Source organism: Python bivittatus, unplaced genomic scaffold, assembly GCF_059951505.1.
Source record: "Python bivittatus isolate LINGU-HERP-01145 unplaced genomic scaffold, Pbiv_v1 ctg000040_np1212, whole genome shotgun sequence".
Taxonomy (NCBI): domain Eukaryota; kingdom Metazoa; phylum Chordata; class Lepidosauria; order Squamata; family Pythonidae; genus Python; species Python bivittatus.
Window position 1 is genome coordinate 2840467 of NW_028277032.1, and position 19067 is coordinate 2859533.

Below are 19067 nucleotides of genomic sequence, written 5' to 3' on the forward strand. Positions count from 1 at the left end.
CCTGGTCAAGGTTAAGTTCATGCATCCCATGATTCAGCTGCAATTTGTGTACATTCTTCGGCATCTGACAGAGTTGATCTGTGAGGATGTTTTTATTTCCAGAGAGTTGGATGGACGACAGATGAAAGACGTTTTGCTTATGCACCCATCCCAGATGTCCAGAACAAGGAGTAACAAAACTTGAGATATTGTTCTGCCCTGTTAGCTGAAACCAATACAGCTGTAGTATTGTCGGTCCCACAAAATGTCAACAAGATCTCAGATGTCTTCAGGGTCTTTCAGACTGCAAGCATTTCTTTAGCCCTATTTTGTGTCTTCAGTTTTCTCAGTCTCTCATCCTAGGGAAGTGGATTCCCCTCCCTAGGAGATATACAGGGCTTAGAAAATTATTGGAGAAAACAGTATCGCCACTGTTTTCCTGCACATTCACTGATGAAACAGTGTGAGGCCACTCACTGATATTTGTGCTCAAATAATTTTTTGGACAGACAAGTGGCAGAAATGCATGAACAACCAATGATATGGTGGTCTTGCACAGATAAGTAGACAGAATTCAGTAGTTACCACCTAAATTTTGTCTGATGGCAGAATGATTCAGCCTCAACCAGAATCTATCAAAACCCTGAGAAACTGAAAAGCTTATGTGGAAGCAAATAAGATTTTTTTTGAGGTTCTAATTTTATATGATGAACCACTGCATAATTTATAGACATGTCCCATTTCACTGTCAGTCTTGGTATGGACTAACTCATTGCCATCAAATACGCATCCTTCAATCCATTTAGAAACCCCTTCAGTCAGGCTGAAAGATTAAAGCCATGCATGATGATGTAATGCCACAGACCCAACTATTACTGGGAACAGTCCACACAGTATTTATCAGTATTAATTAGCTGGTGATCTATTCCGAATGCCTCTTCTTGTCAAACCTCAAATGGTTCTCTTCCAGCAGCATATCCTGTAAGAATTGGCAATCCTCATACCGGATGGGTCAAGGGTTATAGAAAAGGTAATGGCTGTAGAACAGCGTTTTCCAACTTGGCCAACTTTGTGATGTGTGGACTTCTTAGCAATGGCCATATTGGCTAGGGAATTCTGAGAGTTGAAGCCCATATGTCACAAAGTTGCTCAGGTTGGGAAACACTGCTGTAGGAGAGGAGCAGCAATTGTGATGACTGAGCCTGACAGAATCTTCACAGATCGACAAGAAAAAGACCAATCATTGTCTGAATCAAGATCCTGATGTAAATTACTGCGAAATCATGTAACCTACTGAGGGGAGGCAGATCAGACTCGTGAGAAACACTAAGCAATGACAACTGCTAAAGGGGATTCTGAAGGCAAAAGTAAGGGTGACTATCAATCATGACCAAATACTCTTAAGTGGTTCTTTGAACAGCTGTCTGGAATCCACAGAGCTCAATGGGATGTAAATAAATAAACTGACCACAGTACTCTGTAAAGAAAAATGGGACTGGGAATTATCTTTACCATCACAATACAAGTCCTGCCATAATGAAGAGCGTACCAAATACTCTGATCAATGAGACCCAGAGAATAAGCATCTGTACAGAGGGACAAGCAGAAGAATATACCTAGTTTCCACAGCAAGATACCTTGTTACTCTGCATAGAGCTGAAGGCTGACTTCTCAATTTCCCCAGCCTTCATCAGTAGGTCCCGTCCTACAGGGAAGGCCAAGGCAAGCGTTTTCTCCTTAAGACTGAGGACAGGCACTCAGGAAGAAGATAATGAGTTGGGTGATCTAACAGATCTCCAGAAGCAGGAGCTGATTATCAGATCTTATCTTTCACATGTGAAGATTTTTATTGTGGATTCAGAACATTCCTTTCCTTTCACCTCCCCTCTTTAAGCTCTTCCAAGAAATATGATTCAGTTTCCACTTTGTTCTTGAAGCTGTTACTGACTGAAGGGATCAGTCAGGTTGGGGAAACTGCCAGGACACAGGAAACTATCAAGCCGATGACTCAGCTTCAGTTTTTTAAGAGTAGCTCTTGCTGGTTCTGATGCTTCTGTAGGAGAAGCCTGAAGACTATGCTTCTACTGTGGAACATTAAGCTCGGATGCTCCAATGGTAATAACCTAGGTTTGTGATGCTGTAGCAATGGAGACAAGAATCCACTAAATGATTTTCTCCCAAACACAAGAGATACAAGAGGCACACAGGTTTAACACATTTTGAAAAAGCCCTCAAAGAATGTAAAGTGCTGAAACATGCATCAAAAAGGTGGCACAAATGTAACATTAAACTTATCTTCGTGGGGGGTGGGAGAAAGATAGAGAACATACTACATCAACTATCAAAAGGAAATGAGGTGAATAATGTAGGTTTCCATAGGTATGCCATAGTGGAGAGACTAGTCTCACAGCGCACTAAAAAAAATGGCTCACTTCCAGAATGTACCAAGGATGTTTGTGCAGGTACAGGAAAACCCGTACTGGTGAATGCCCAGAGACCGTGATGGACATAACCAGGCTAGGGACTGGAATTTGAGTTCCACCTTTCCTCTGGAAGCCTCTGACGTCTGAGTATTGGACCAAAAGGCAGATGGTCATTTAAGCCTCAGGAGTGTTGTTTCCATTAGCTTATTACCTGTATCTGAGCCCTGTTCCCTGCTGTCACATTGGAGATTGTCCAGCAAGCTTCTTTTCGGATGGACTCTTTGGGGCTGCTAAGCAGATGAAGGAGACAAGGCAAAGCCGAGCAATTTAGGATCACCTAGAAAGGAAAAGCAGACGAGCCCGTTTCAAAACTTCTGCTACCTATCTATCAGAGAGGATCATCATTTGGTTACAGATACATCCCAACTTGTGCAACCTGGGGATGCTGTACCTGGCCAACTGTAGCCTAAAGGTCAGCCCTACCTCAAGAGATTCTTCATTAGTCTAAAGAAAGCAGCAGGGACAGTTTAATTGGGGGGGGGGATCTACAATTTTGGAGAACTATCTTAATCATGAGGTACCATCTGAAATACAGGTACGATTGGATGAAGCTGTTTACCTCTGTTCCAATCAGGTGCCACAGTCACAGTCCCTGGTTTTTTGGCATCTTTATGGACCACTAACTTGGTTTGGCTAAAACACCACCATGTTATGGTAGTGCCAGTAATTTATTTTTAGTTAAAAGAACTGTTAAAACATGTATAAACAGGAAAGTGGAAAAGCAAAATGCCAGCTTTAAATCATAGTTTGAGTATTCAGTGCTGGTATCTCTGCCAAATTCCACAGCCTCCCTTACTATGGATTGGAAGCAAAAACTAAGTCCCAGAGGTGGATTTCTCCAGAGCCTGGAATGGGGAAATATAAGACCTGTCCCCTCGCATCACCTGGGTTTGAATATCGTCCCCTGTCACAATATTGCCAACCGCTCTCAAAGCCGGGGAAGCCACCTTGTAATCACTGTGCCTGTGTGAAGAAGACAACAACACACTCAGCGTTCCCTTCAGGGTGAGCGCCCAAACTTGACCCACAAGTTTAGCCTCTTTCACCAGATACATCCCAGTAAAGCCTGTTTGTACAAAACCATGATGCACTGCAGGGGACCGGATGGGGGCAAGGTTGGAGAATCAAGGCCCTCCAAATATTGTTGACCACAGACCACAAACTGCTGGGGATACAACATCTGGAAGGCCACAGGTCATGCACGTCTCTTATGACTGGGACTCATTTTAGACCCAGGCCTGGGATAGTTAAAATCTGGAATAGGAAGCTGAGCCTGCACACGGGAGATCTTTGCTGCATTAAAGCACCTTCCCCACCCTGGTCGATGGAGGGAGTCACACCCTTATTGTTCCCATCAGCCGGTTAGGGTTGCTGGGATTTACAGTCCCACGTGCTTGGAAAGCGCTAGGTTCAGGATGGACTAAGCTAGGATTTAAGTCCCCCACTCAACCTCATGTGTTTCCTCAAGCTCTCACGAATGTGCTTAAGTCTGGTAATGCTCACAGTACCCTACCCATTTATTCCACTGGAGATGGGAGTGTAGGTGGACAGTGTGAACACACACGCTTTTCAATTGCTATGACGGGTTACAGCAATCCTTTGTGTACCACATGTTTCATCATCCTCCCTTAAGCTTGGGAAACAACTGGCCCACCTTCAACCCCGTGTTGATGCTACTCCATAGTTTAAAGCCAAGGAAACTGCCTCAGTATCGTGGCATAGATTAGCATCCTTCTTCTTTTGAAAAATAGGACTGACTTCAGATACAACCCAATTAATGATTCAGAAAATATTCAAATATGATTGTTGTGAAACTTCCTGTGATTTAACTTGAATGCACATGACATTCCAATGTTATTGTCAACCTTGCGAGGTAGTCCAGACAAGAAGCACATCCAGGAGTACTAGCTCTAGCTTTATTGTAAGGTTACATTAACAGAATCTTGCAAGTCTGAAAGTACAGGTAGTCCTCGCTTAACAACCACAATTGGGACCGGAATGTAGGTCACTAAGCGATGGGTCGTTAAGCAAATTATCACATGGCTACTTTGCTTAGCAACCGCAATACTGGCAGTTCCAGCTGCCGTTTTTAAGTGAATGGCCCAGTCGTTAGGCGACGTGACTCCCTGCCGGCTTCCCACAATAAAGTCAGTGGGGAAGCTGGCAGGAAGTTGCAAGCCCTAGACGCTACCAGGTGGGGGAGGGAGCAAGGGGGTGCATGGGAAGGTTGGTGAGGGTGCACGAGAATCCGATGCAGGTTGGGTGCACGAGGGCCTCAGCACCGCTTGGATTTTCAGCCCCAGAGTCAAGAGACTTCTGTAGCCTCTCCACTCTGGGGCTGAAAATCTTCCATGGCTGAAAATCCTGCTTAGATTTCAGCAGAGCTTTTTCAGCCTGAGGTGAGAGGGAGTCCTCTTGGCAAGCAGCAGTGGCTTACAATTGCCAAGTGCCCCATGATCACGTGATCACCATTTTCAATCTTCCCTGCCAGCTTCCCCAGAAAGTCAATGGGGAAGCTGGCAGGGAAGGTCACAAGCCACTGCCACCTGCCGAGAGGACCCCCTCTTGACTCTGGGGGCTGGCTGAAAAAGCTCTGTGCTGAATTTTGGCCTGGAGCTTTTTCAGCCAGCCCCATAGGACCCAGCAGCTAGGCCGGGCATGCCTAGTCAGCAGTGTGAGCAGGGAGACAGCAGCTGGGGCTATGGAGCGCAGGGTGCCAGGGGGCCAACAGGGCAGAAATTGGGGGGAGATAGGTGGGTAGAGGGAGTTGAAGCGCCCCTGCAGTTGTAAGTGTGGACGGCTGCCAAACACCCAAATTTTGATCACATGACTGTGGGGGCACTGCAACAGTCATAATTTTGGGCATAGGTTGTAAGTCCATTTTTTCACCGCTGTCGTAATTTCAAACAGTCCCTGAACAAATGGTCATTAAGTGAGGACTACCTGTACATCTCTCCGTCACCTTTACAGGTGACTACAAGACTACAAGAAACTAGGGAGGCGCCCTTCTGAGACATTTGCCATGCCCCCATTCCTTCTGCAGGCTCAGCTGCCTCTTATTTGACTGTTGCCTAGTCTGCAGCTCTTCCTCCAGTCTCCCAAGGTCATTCCCACATACTATTATAGTTATAGGCATATCCTCCCATGAATTCTAACATCGACCCTTCATAATCTAACTTCGCACAATGAATTCAGCCAGAGTAGTCTGTAAACCATTTTTTGTGGCATGGCAAAGTATGTGAATCTAGCCAATTACTCAATAAGCTATAGCTACGCAAACAATGATATAGCACAATGGGCCCCTGTACACTTACATTAGCAATTCCACCAATCGTCGGCACACTCCTGAATCTATTACCGCCTGGATTTTCTCATTGGGTCCATCTGACAGATAGGAAAGTGCCCAACAGGCATCTGCCAGCAAGTCCGAATCACTGCTGAAGAGCAAGCGAGACAAGACTGGCAAACAGTATGACACCTGCCCAAAAACACAATTGCAAGAGACCATGAGAACACAGGCCCAAGAGATCAAGAGGGAGTGGGAAGTGGCAGGACTTCAGCAGTTCTCTACACTTTCTATGTGTGTCAAGATCAAATCTCTCATTTCATGTTCAATTCAGAAATACACTTTTTGTTTGTTCAAATCAGTGCCTCATGCTCTAATCTCATTGAACACTTATCTTAGAGCTAGTAAATGAGTCCTCTATCCATAGGTATATCTGTAGCAGTAACTCTGGCTTAGAGTTTTTACTTACACCCATTTTCTTGTCTGTTGGAGAATAAAATAGTGAACTTTGTACAAGATGCTCAGACTGCAATCAGCCCTATCAAGACTTGAGTTAGGATGAGCACATGCCAGAAGGCACACATCTTACTGTTTTCACATTATGCTACTCCACTACACTTCAGGTGCTTTTAAACACGTGAAGGAGAGTTAAGTGATATGAGCAGGAGGTGAGGCTTAATGGGAGCCCAGATATCTATCACCTAAAGTCTGTGGAACACAAAGATATGCCTGTGTCTGGGGAAATAGGAGCAATACATGTTTGGATCTTACCTTCTCAAACTCTGGGGGTGGGTTCTTCCCTCTGCACAGGTTTGACAAAGCCCAGACAGCATTTCGTGTCATTGTCAGTCTAGTAGATTTTGTGAGGAGCCTGAAATATAAGCAAATGATGCTTAAGCCCACTTTACCCCCTTTGGGCTTGAGCCAAAATATTTAAGGGCTTAGGAACTTGTTAGTAAAGAAACAGTATTCCCATGAACAGTCCTAGTAGCCAGGATAGTCTGGGGAAAATGAGGAAATCAGTTGTGAAGAAAGGTTGTAGGACAAGTTTGCCCCACTCAGCATTTGCAGTCTGAGGAAATGAAGGTGCCACAAGCACCACTTTTAGAAGTCGTGGAATTTCTCCCAGCAGCAACTCTACTCACAACAGCAGAGGAGGAAGGATGCCACAATTTAGGACATAATCACGACAGGCAGAACTGTCTCCAGCGATGTTCCCCAGTGCCCAGACAGCCTGGAAGAAGAGCAGAGGCTTCAGGACTCAGTCCTTGAAGGAGGTATATTAAGAGCAACAGTGAAGCAGGAAGTTGGTCTCAGGGCCTTTCGAATGAACTGCTGACCAGAGTCACCTCCTTGCTGTTGGTTATTATTGTAACAAACACAGTGCAAAATACTTTTCAACTTGTCTAGGCAACTTTCTCAACCTGGCACCCCCAGCTTGCGGAGGATACCTGGTTGCAGAAGCCTGGCCAATGCACCACATCGGTGCTACCACTCCTCTAGAAGGTTATTACCCATATTTGATTATTTCATCCCCATTCTATAATCCAACCCTTCCATTTGTGCTTTCTTGCCAACTGTGCCAGGTCTCAGTGCCACACAGAGCAGCTTGCTTCTCCCCGAGCAGTCTGACACATCTGTGCCATCACAACAGCTCCAGTTATGCGGTTAGACCACTGAAGCACGGGGTGATACGGGGCCAGTTGTGTTCCTGTGGGCCAACCTACCTCACAGGGTTGTGAGAATAAACTGAGTGAAGGCCTCACTTCGACCCCCACCCCCAACATATGCTACCTCGAACTCCCAGGGGAAAAGCAAGTTATCAGTGTAATGTGATAACCACCATAATTAAAATATAATTATAAACCTACAATGTGGTAGGATAGCTGAAGAGATGGACAAGCAATGCAAAGTAATTAGAACACAGCCATTTCCAAGCCCCAGACATCTCCTCAATTAAATTAAAATAAAAAAAACCACCCGAATCTTGTGAGATTTGGGCATTTCTATTTTTTTTTTTTTAATTGGGAGGCTGCTGCCCTTTTAGGATACTCTGTTGACCACATGCAATGTTCAGAACCTGAGCTAGCTGTTCTATCATAGAAATCCTTTAGAGAGAATGAACCAAAGCTAAAGAGTTGCCATGAAACCAGTAACCCAAATCTGAGCTACAAGCTCACCTGGAAAAGGCCTCACCTGCTCTTGGACATCTTCAAAATCAGCACTCAACAATTCAATGAAGATTGGAACTGCCCCGGCCTCAATAACTATTTTGGTTTGTAGTGAGGTGCCTGAGGCAATGTTTGTTAATGCCCACGCAGCTTCAAACTGGAAAACAAGAAGCAGCTGATGAAAGATCGTCTCCAATGGAAATGCACCAATCAATGAGAAACAAGTTGGGTTTGAACCCCAGTAGATCAAACTGGACTTTCAACTCAATATGGGATTTGTGCAAAGTAATTCAGAAATGAGACCTCATCGCTCTGGCTGCCATTTCTAATCAGGTCTCAACTGGAAGCTCCCAGAAGACCATTATCTCTGTGGAGAAAGGTCTTCACCAGGCCCATAAGCCATAAAATAGGCCCCATTTCACTGTCACCACGAAGGAGGAAGTCCCATTTTTGTAGGAACAGCAACAGAGTCTTTCTAGCTCTATTTTATCCCATCAAGGGACAGCAGCTAGAGCAGCTCGTCTCAGTAGCACTGCTGCCATTTCCTGTCCCCCAAAATGAATCTCCCCCCAAGCTTGGAGCATTGCAAATAAGAGAGAGCCATGTGACTGAGGGAGGAGTTCCATGGTTGCCACCCCTCAACAAAAAAAGCTGGAAGGAGGCCAAAAAGGCCAGGGAGGCAGAAGAAATCCACTCCAGAGCTGGATCCTGTATGATTTACAGTTGTCTTGTTTTCAACCATCAACTGCCCTGCAAGAAGGACCTTTATGGATTGCTACATTAAAACATGATTATTAATGCTCATTGGAAGGATTGATAATGAAGCTCAAGCTCAGAGACTTTGGTCGCCTAATGCGAAGAGAGGACTCTTTGGAAAGGACCCTGATGCTGGGAAAGACTGAAAGCAAAAGGAGAAGAGGACGGCAGAGGATGAGATGGTTAGATAGCATCACTGAAGCAATGAGCATGAAACTGAGCAAACTCAGGGAGGCAGTGAAGGACAGGAAGGTCTGGTGCAATATGGTTCATGGGGTCACGAAGAGTCGGACACGACTTAATGACTGAACAACAACAACAAATTAATGTACATACCTTGAAAAGACTGGTACCCTATATTTACTCAGGAATAAAGAACTAATAAGGAAGAATTCCTAACCCACATATCCCTTTAGCAAAATACCCTCTCTTTAAAGGAGGACTCTAACTTCATGCCTACTTCTAATACCTGTAACTCAAAGTATAACTTGCAGATTTTTGAGACAATTATACATTGGTGTTTCTGCATTTCTTTTTTTAATAGTACTTTTATTAAAGATTACAATTATAACAGTAAAAACTAATATGAACTAGAAAAAAAATAAAAAGAGAAGGAAAGAAGAAAAAATAATATAGTAAAGAAAAAGAAAAGAAATATATAAAGAAGGGACTTCCTCGTTCATCACAACAAGTATAAACAATTTTAGTAACTTATCACCTCGTTCATCACAAGTATAAACAATTTTAGTAACTTATCACCACATATAACAAATGAACTTTTCTTCCCATATTCCATCTCCTATATAAAAACAAATCCATGAAGCCTTGTCATATCAGTCCTGGTGTCAGCAAAAGTCCATTAAGGGTCACCAGAAATAACGTATCTATGTTAACCTTGATCAAATAAACCGACTTTATATTCCTTCCTTTTACTTCTAACAATCTTAATATTTAGTCCATTCAAATAATTTCATAGAACTTGATTTCTTTTCATTTTTTGTCCCTTTTCACAAGATTCTTCAAAACTTTAACAAGCCTCTTTTGTAAATCCAATCTAGGAAAATTATCCAGGTCACTCCCTTGATTTATTGCTTGCACATTCCTTTTAATTATTAAAACATCAGCTGGTTTCTTTTGTATGTCCAGTGTAACATCTTTTTCCATGTCATTCTTGTAGCCTGTCATTTGTAAATCCACTTTCAACTCAGTCTTGATCTTGTCAGGTAAAACCTGTTCCCTCTTCCATAATGTCTTTTAAACACAGTCTATCTATAGAGGCAGACACTGTTAAAATTAACTCCTGGGTTCATTGTTCAAAAATATCCTTCGATATATCCAATGTTAAAATATTTTGCTTCATTCTGTAATTCTAAGTTGAGTTTAAGTGTTCTTCTCCTTTAATTGTAATCTTTAGTTCCTTCTAGTTCTCTCTAGTGTCCAATTTTTAAAGCATTTTCCCATGGGAAGGATTCTTTATAATTAATTCCAAAATCTTATTTCAAATTTATTTGGAACCTTAGTCTGTTTGTAACTTTCTAAAATTAAAGTTATCACCCTTTTGCTGTTTATTCTAAAAAAAAAAATGTTTTAAGTTCTTAAATTTGTAGTTAAAACTTTTTTCAATAAGGACTGAAGGAAACTCACCCAGCAATGTAAAACTTGTCAATCCAAAGGTTCCCTGTAGCTGAAAAGCAGAACATGCAATGTCCAAAAGTGATTAGAAAAGGAAGTATGTGGACCCAGTGTCCTTTTGAAGGCACTGACCGCAGTTTGAGCAAGATGGCTATTTCCTCATCTCTCAGAGTTCTAAACCCACTGGAGAGCACTGTCTTGCAGTCTCCTCACAACGAATAGCTGTCTAGAGCACTTGTGGGCAATCTGAAGTCTTCTCCTTGTCCAGAAAGGAATTATGAAGAGCCAGTCTACTCACTGGCTCTTCATTCCTCTGCAGTTGTCAGCTTGCTTTTCATGGAGCCATCTTCAGTCCACCATTTCTTCCCCAGAAGTCCAGTGTTTCTGCATTTCAATATCCAGAAGATCTGACATATGTTTAGGAATCTTAACGCATTATTTTTAATTAAATTCTTTCATCCTTAGTTACAGTCCTTTGAGTGTGAGGCACTCCTTGTACTTTCATTGATTGGTTATTGATTTGATACTTTGAGTGATATTTTTTGGGAGGGGAACAGTGGAACAGAACTTTCTTTAAATAAACATGAAATTACTTGGTTTTACATGTGGCTGCTTGGGCTAAACTAAGAAATCCTGCAATATCCCCTGAAGCATGACCTTCTGTTAGTGAGAACCCATTTTACTACTCTAATGAAAGCCCATGAACAATATGCCAAACAGTACATTATAGTTTGTATTAAATTACTGTATCATTGTCTGCTTGTAGTGAGATGTGTTTGGTCAATTGAATCACAGACATAAGGATGACAAAGATAGAATAAGCTGTAAAGTTTATTAAAATCTTCAAAGAGCAAGCCAAAGTGATTTCTAGAGAAACAACTGGCCTCTGTGGATTAACCATCCTCTTACCTGTAATGTGCTGTTTTCACTTTTCTTGAGGAACTCAACAAACCTGTCCACAACTCCCTGAGTGCTTATCACCTCATCGATTGGAGGATTGGGTTCTAAAAGAAAAAAAATGGAGGGAGGGAAAGTTAAATATATACCAAACAATATCGGATAAGGTTTCCTCATAGTTTGGGAGGGAGGTGGTGACTATCAAAATCCAAACCTGCACATAACCCTGTGCAAACATGCCCAGGCCACAGCTTTTTCAGTTGTGTCCCGCTGTTACCTTCATTTCATCCTGGCCCATGAATGAGACAGACTTAAGTCATCCTTAACTGTACAATGTTTATTTACAGTATTGCTCTCCCCACTTATTCCAACATTGCCCAAATGACAGCCTCAAGGTGTACAGAATCTGTTGAGATTGTCACCAATTAACCTGAAGAGAAGAGCAGTGACTGTGAATAGAGGCAACAGAGGCAGGATTTCTTTTCAGTATAGATTTTTGCCAAATCAAGAATGGTTGGAAAGCGCTTGCTCAAAAGTGGGGAAAAGCCATCAGCATTGACTGTGTAAGCAGTTAACACCCTTTTAACATTTTCCTTCATTCCTTTTTGAAAGTGGAGGTTCTCAGTGATGGATAACCTGTGACCTGCATCCTGGTACCATTGTTACAGTCTCTTAAGGCCAACAGGATCACGTAGCTGAAACTTCATGGCAATCTCCCCATTTTTGGAACGTAATTTGCTATCTTTCAAAAATAAAGCTTAAAATAGATATATATGTCCTCTGGCAGACTTAATGCCTAAAGTGCCCCCATCCTTTTTTTTAAAAAAAAACAGGCTAGCCACACTATTTCAGCCACGCTTCCTCTGGTCCTTGGCGACTTCAAAAAAACCAGCAGTTTGTGCAAAGCACTCTAAGAAAAAAAAGAGCAAAGGTCAGTGACATGGCCAGTCAATATGACCATATTCACATTTAATCTCTCCAACTAACTGCATGCCCAGTTGAAGCTGTGATTCTGTATATCACAGTGTATGCTTGCATATTATCCATGTTTAGCCAGATATAAGTTTGCAACACACTATTTGGCACCCCAAGATTTAACTGCTGAAATTTAATACATTTAAATAAAGTGATTTGTAACTTGGGTGAGTTAAAAAATGAACTGCTCAGATATCCTGCTCCAGCTATTGGATTTCATCTATTCAGTCTACCCACACATAGGAAGTTTCTAAACATTTTTGGCAAAGTATTTCAACAATAAATGTAACTTGAGGGCCTAACAGAAACACTGAGTTAAACTCACAAACTCTTCTTAAAAGCACGAATACAAAGTTACTGCAAATTCTACTTAAGAGTCACAGTTGAATGTACCTTTTGAAAGTAGCTTCCTGAACCGCTGTGTAGTTACTAGCTGAAGATCAGGATCTTCAGAGAACAACATTTTCACCATCTCCATTGTGATCACACCCTCCTGAAAAGATCAGATATTTATCCATCCACCACCAAATATAAAGCCCACCTTTCACAGCAATTCTCAAATCTCAGATTTAAGTCAGGACTATTATAGTCTTCAGAGGAGAAGATCCCAGGGTAGGGTTAAGAAGAAAAAAATCTAAATCCTAGGAAGTTCTTTCAAAAACCTTCAGAGAGACACAATAAGGTATATTATACCAAAGCAGATTATTGGTTCACCTAGCCCCGGGATGGAGAACCTGAGGCCCTACAATTAGGTGTAGCCCATAAATGCTCCCCGTTGGGGGAGATGGGCGGCATACAAGTCTGAAAATAAATAAAATAAATAAATAAATCCCTTTTTCTGGCCCCAGCCTGATTGCAAATGCTCAAAATGAAAACTAGTGGATTGATTTCCTGAGCTTTTGAGGCAGAAAAAATTTACAAAGTGCATTTAAGTTTCTTAATATCTGCACAAGTCTTACTGATGTTGACCAAAAAAGAGAAGAAAGAAAGAAACATGCTATCTCTACTTACACCACCAGTGGTAGAGCTGACCGAGGAATCTACGAGGGGACTATCAAACATAGTAGTATCTTCATTAATTAGCTCCACATTTCTCCTTTTAAAGAGCTGCAATGGAAAATGAATGAAATCACAGGGGAACAAATCAAACATTGACTATAAGCCGTCACCTGCAGGTTGCTGAGTACCTCCTCTGCACTTCAGAGTTGTACCCCAACATTTCTCACCATCCCAGCTTTAGATGTTTCATCAAGCAGTACCCCATTTTCCAATTCTCACTTGCAGATATCAGATCTTTTAAGTTACAGTTCTAAAGGCAAGGACTTGTATACACCAAATTCCATAATGTTACGGCTTAATTGAACAGCAGCATGACATAATAGGTTCCAGCACTTAATTATTCTTAATAGTGTTACCAGGTGGCACCATCTTTGATCTCCCAAACCACTATTACTCAGGTCACACTTGTAGTAACAAAGGGCAAAACTTATCCTGGCTTGGCATTCATGATCTACAAATTCAGAGGGACATACCCATTTTACTCAAGTCACTCCAAATCATTTTTATGGCTTCACTATCCTAAACAGTAATTACCACTTCAAGTATCAATCTGTATATAATAAATGACATATAAAATGTATATTAAATTTATACAGACACACACAATTTTAAGAGGCAAAGAATCTAACAGAAAATACGAGTGCCTTGCACCAAGTGTCAACAGACTTATAGCATCTGCTTTCTTTCTTTTTAATAAAATCTGAAGATCAACTAGAACAAGATATAAAATAGAGCTTACAGAGAGCACATACATTAACAATTAAGCGCCAAGGTGCCTCTGAGCACTTGCTCAGCCCAGAACTATCCTCAATGACCCTATCATCCACAAAGCTACCTTCAGTTTTCACTATCAAGCAAACATTTTTCCTAGCAAGTGGACCAGTGTGCTGGGGGATGAGGGGAATTCTAGTGCTGAGAGTCAGAAACCCTTAGTGATGTACAGCCTTATACAGAAATTTGTTAGCAGATCCTGAACAACCTTCAGCCCACTCTACAGTATTGCACAAAAACAGTCAGCTTATTATAGTTGTTCACAAATTAAAAAATATTTAAATGATTTCACTTGGCTTAATTTGTTTGCATTTTTATTGTTTTCCAACCTCCTTTTATGATACCAAAACCAGAGATAATCTTAGTTTAATTTTATTATTATTTATAAGGAACAATTCTCTAATTGCCTTCTCTCATTTCCTGTTGTAGCAAAGTACCAGAAGTAATACACACTCAAAGAACAAGGTGCTATGATCCTGCTGGTCAAACGTTTACATCTTAATCATTTGAACACTAATGATTAAGCCAATTGACACTCCAGCCTTTATTATCTATTTTGCTATTCTTCCAAGCACTGACTACCAAGTATAAGATAAGCCAAAAATGGAAACAGCAAACAATCTATTTAAGCAAGGCAGTAATACTTCTACCAAACTCCAGACCTTTGAGTGGGCAGTCAAAAGAGGCACCAACTAGCGAGGCTGCCTGACTGGCCACAGATCCCTTACCTGCTGCTCCCGTTTCTGTTTGCGTAGCTGGATCCCCTCCTCTTCTCTCCTCCGGCGCATCTCCTCTGGGTTCAAAGCTTTGTTTTTGTAACTCTTCATTCTGTAATTGTTCTCTTTTGCTGGGCTCGCCATGGTTTCTGCAGGCCAAGGGGAAAAAAAGCAGATGCCATCTTTTTTGCATCACCAACAGAAAATAGGATACTATCATCAGGCCCTGGGGCTGTAAGCCAAAAAGACACCAAAGGATACTATCATCTGGGGGACTGTTCAGATTATGCAGTGAGTCACTCCACTGCATTGGTGGGATAAAATCCTTCTCTTTACCTACACTGGCGCTCCTTAAAATCCTTCAATATTTTTCAGTTTTACAGTGCCTTTTTATTCTCCTTGCTCTTACTGAAAGAAACAGGAAACATGCAACCAAGTCAGAGGGAATCAATCCTGTTACAAAGAACTGCAATTTTGAGAGCAGAAATTAAAAACAGTCAGTCTTTAAATAAATGAAATGAATGAAGGACACCAAAGAGAGACAGACAGGCATACTAGGAAAAAGATACTTTACATAATGGCAGAAGTGTGTATTAAGTGTCTTCTGCAACTTGGTGACTGTAGGTGTGCTAATTTCAACTTCCATAACCCTTAGTGGCATGGCCATATATGCTATACAGATTTTAAAGGTAAAATACTCCCGGCCTACAGATTCACAATTTAATTGAAATTATGCAAAATGAAGAGAAATAAAGAGGGACTGGTGCAGAAATTTAGAATATCAATTCTAAATGATATTCATTTTTCTGTCTCTGGAAAGATTCAGTTTTGGAGCACGGAAGCCACAGACTATCAATGTGTACTAAGGAAGCAGAACACCTGATAGAAAAAAGTAGATCTATTCTCCTAAACTTAAATAAAGGGAACCTGCAAGAAACATTAAAATCACTTTCAGTTATGCCACACATCTCTACATACCATAATTCCTTGGGGAAATGCTAACTTAAACATCTTTCTAACAGCTAATCTGGGAAGGCTTGCTCATATATAGATTGCTATTTGTTCAAAACAAGGAAAGCAAAAAATAGGGAGAGACTTTTTTTTCAGAGAAGGGAAGTAGAACCTCTCAAGGTTCTCTGCTGGAATTTTTAAATTTTGAATTATGAATTATTTTGACTTGGGGTAAACAATGAGCTGGCCCAGATTGTGGAGGATACCAAACTGTTCAGAGTATTGAAAGCCTAAACTGATTGTGAGGAAACCCAGAAGGATCATTTTAAACTGGTGAATGGTCAACCAAATGGCAAATGTGGTTTAATTTAAGAGTAAAATTAAGCACACTGGGGGCAAACTTGCCTTCCCCATTCAGATATAAGATGGGGTCTAAGCTGTCTGTAACTAAACGATCCTGAAGTCATGGTAAATAGATCAATGAAGCATGGCAGCCTTGAAAAAGGCAAATTCCATGCTAATGCTAAGGGTCATTAAAAAGGGACTGAAAATCAAACCACCAACACTGTTAATACCCTTGTACATATCTCATCTGCGTTTGGAACACAATGTACAGTTTGGGACATTATGTTTGGAAAAGAACATAATGCAGATTTTAAAAGTGCAGAAGAGGGTAGCTAAAACAAGGAGTCTTGAATTTACAAGAAAAGGAAGAAAGTTTGGGAGTTTTTAGCTTAGAAAAAGAGGCAGCTGCGGGGAGATATGATTGAGGTGCACACAAGTATGCATGACATGGAGAAAATGGGCCGGGAGAAGCTTTTTCTCCTCTCTCCAAACCCTAGGGCCAGGATCATCTAATGAAATTGATCTGGAGGACACTTTGAACAGACAAAAGCAAGCACTTCCTCACATAGCACACAACTAACTGTTGGAATTCATTACAAGATGCGGTGATGGCCACTAACTTGGATAGTTCTAAAAGGGAATTGGATAAATTCCTGAAAGACAGGCTACCAAGAGCAATTGTTTTTGAAGACTCAATGTTATTTCTGGGTTGGGGACATTGTGCCTACAAATGCCAGTTGAAGGAGAACAATGGCAAGAGAGAGTATGCCTGCGGGCACCTGAGAGACATCCAGTTGGCCACTGTTAAGAAACAAAATGCTGGACTAGTTGAGTATTGGCCTGATCTAAGGTTTATCTAAGGTTATTCTTATGTTCTTATAGGGTATTAGTCATAAATCACTACAATGACAAGCAGCTCAGCTATCTGCAAATTTTCATAATTCACTACTATTGTTCCAAAGCAAGATTTGCCTTCCAAAGAACAGCAGTGGTGGAGAATCCAGGGGCCTTCCAAGAGTCAGTTGGGAGGTATGCTGAGAGTTTGAGCTCAGCAATATTTGGAGACCACAGTTTTCCTGTTGTAGAAGCTTGGTTCCCAGTGGGAATGTCCAAAAGATGCCAAAAATGCAAGTTGGCAAACACTTATCAAATTTCAGGGGACACCAAATTTAAGAAACTGTCAGGAAAAGCTGAAAGATTTCAGAATTAAAAGGAAAACTGGGGGAAAAAAGCATCCATAAGGCAGAGAGAGTCAACACCTGTTTATCTGATGCTAGACTTTCAATAACATTTTCAGCCAGCCTTTAATCCAGGGCTTTTTCTAGACCTCTCATGATCTCTCCTGAATAATGATGTCACAATAAGGATACACAATAATGGCACCCCTTTCCCATAGCAACAAGGTATGTTACAAACAGCGACTCATGACTTCATTGCAAAGCCAGGCCACAGAAGGTTACCAAATGAACCAGGGAAGAAATAATCAGAAATAGTTCTGTGGGTTCACCTGAGATAACTGCAAAACTCATCCTGGTAAATTCTCATCAGCACAAATTGGCAAAGCTTGATAATGGAACAAATCAAAGGATCAAACATTTCTAGCAATGAAACCCAAACACTCATCCTTTTCTTTGCATTCACTCTCAGTTTTTGATCTTCACTGTCATCAAACCATAAGGATGCATCTAGTAAAATGAGTGAACCCAGTCACTGTAAACCATGGTTTATATCTCACCATAACATGAACCAGGTAAATAAATCACAGCTTAATGTATGGCTAAATTTCTAATTCAAGACCAACAAGCACCCTTAGGCCTATAGCTTTTGCTGCTTTCCAGGGCTGTCTAAATAAATCTAATATGGCAGCAACCATGGCTATTACCAAACTGACTCTGAAGTTTGGCAAGCCTGAGTCCAAAGCTCAGTCACAAGCCTTTTTTCCCCCCCTCTTTGCTCTTAGCATCATCTCACTCAGCTTCCTACCTTACAATCAACCTCTGCTGAGTAACTGTAAAAATTCACATGCCTCAAAGCAGGACTAACATTGCCAAGTCAAGGCAAAACCAGACAGTGGAACTACTGTCAAGTGCATTGGTCAAATGTGACAATATTTTAATCCCAAACTACATCACCAAAAAATGGAGGTCCAAGCAGCAGGATTGGGGAAAGAGCTGAAGGAAAACAAATGCATACACATTTGGGTTGGAAATAGTTCAACAAGATGACATATTGTCATTATATTCACTGTATGTCTCTCTAGGTACCCTACTGATTAATCTACAAAATGGCTATGTACTATAAAAATCTAACAATATGTTTAAAAAGAGCCTCAGAATAAAATTCAAATATTCACACTTGCGATATGAATTCAGTGAAAACTCAAGAGTTAAAAACAATTGGCCAGTGTTGCACACCAACTAAAATAATTACACATTTAAAAGCCTGGGTGTAGAAAGTAAGGAAGATGACCTTGATGGAGATATGCAAGAACTGTTCCCTAGGTAAAAGGGATTGAAACCATTTTTAAGTCCACAAATATGAGATAACATTTGGAAGTGGCTCAGGCAGAAACCTCCCTAATTCAGTGAACTATGAGGAGGAGGAGGAGGAGGAACAGCACAATCAGACCTGTAAGATTTTGTTATTATAGCTAACCTCAATCAAAGTAGCTTTACCCTTCCTGGAGAGTTGATCTCCTAGTCTGGTCTGCCTAGCAGGGCTGACATGGGGAGAAGAGAAAGGTTTTAACCTAATACAGAAACAACCCAACCATCATACCAGGAAATGCACCTCAGCTGGAAGGGCCATTATTAAGAAAGCCCTTTCCCTGGCTACCCCCTGAATTTCAGATTCAGGGGGCTCACAGAAGAAGGCCTGCATCTGTTATGTGTCTATTATTTTTCTAAAAGTTTATGGGGCAGGAGTGAGTGTAGCTATGCGGCCAAGGACAATTGTTTAATTTTAAAAGTTATTTGGCAACTGGCAGCTACAGGAGACAGGGTGATGATGCAACAATATTGCTATGGGAATGAGAGAGATTTTCAGT

The 19067-nt window shown here is 41.3% G+C and overlaps 1 protein-coding gene across 2 annotated transcripts in view; it reads right to left on the bottom strand.

Annotated features, from left to right (window-relative positions):
* KPNA6 (karyopherin subunit alpha 6) overlaps positions 1 to 19067 on the bottom strand; it is a 33779-nt gene that overhangs the window by 4628 nt on the left and 10084 nt on the right. For both annotated transcript variants that reach the window (XM_088153694.1, XM_088153700.1), the window contains exons 2-11: positions 14738 to 14874; positions 13191 to 13286; positions 12573 to 12672; positions 11217 to 11311; positions 7945 to 8076; positions 6894 to 6982; positions 6520 to 6619; positions 5777 to 5940; positions 3347 to 3425; positions 2614 to 2739 (exon numbers count right to left, since the gene is read on the bottom strand). In XM_088153694.1, coding sequence (XP_088009820.1) covers positions 2614 to 2739; positions 3347 to 3425; positions 5777 to 5940; positions 6520 to 6619; positions 6894 to 6982; positions 7945 to 8076; positions 11217 to 11311; positions 12573 to 12672; positions 13191 to 13286; positions 14738 to 14874 — 1118 coding nt within the window. The remainder of the gene's footprint in view (positions 1 to 2613; positions 2740 to 3346; positions 3426 to 5776; positions 5941 to 6519; positions 6620 to 6893; positions 6983 to 7944; positions 8077 to 11216; positions 11312 to 12572; positions 12673 to 13190; positions 13287 to 14737; positions 14875 to 19067) is intronic.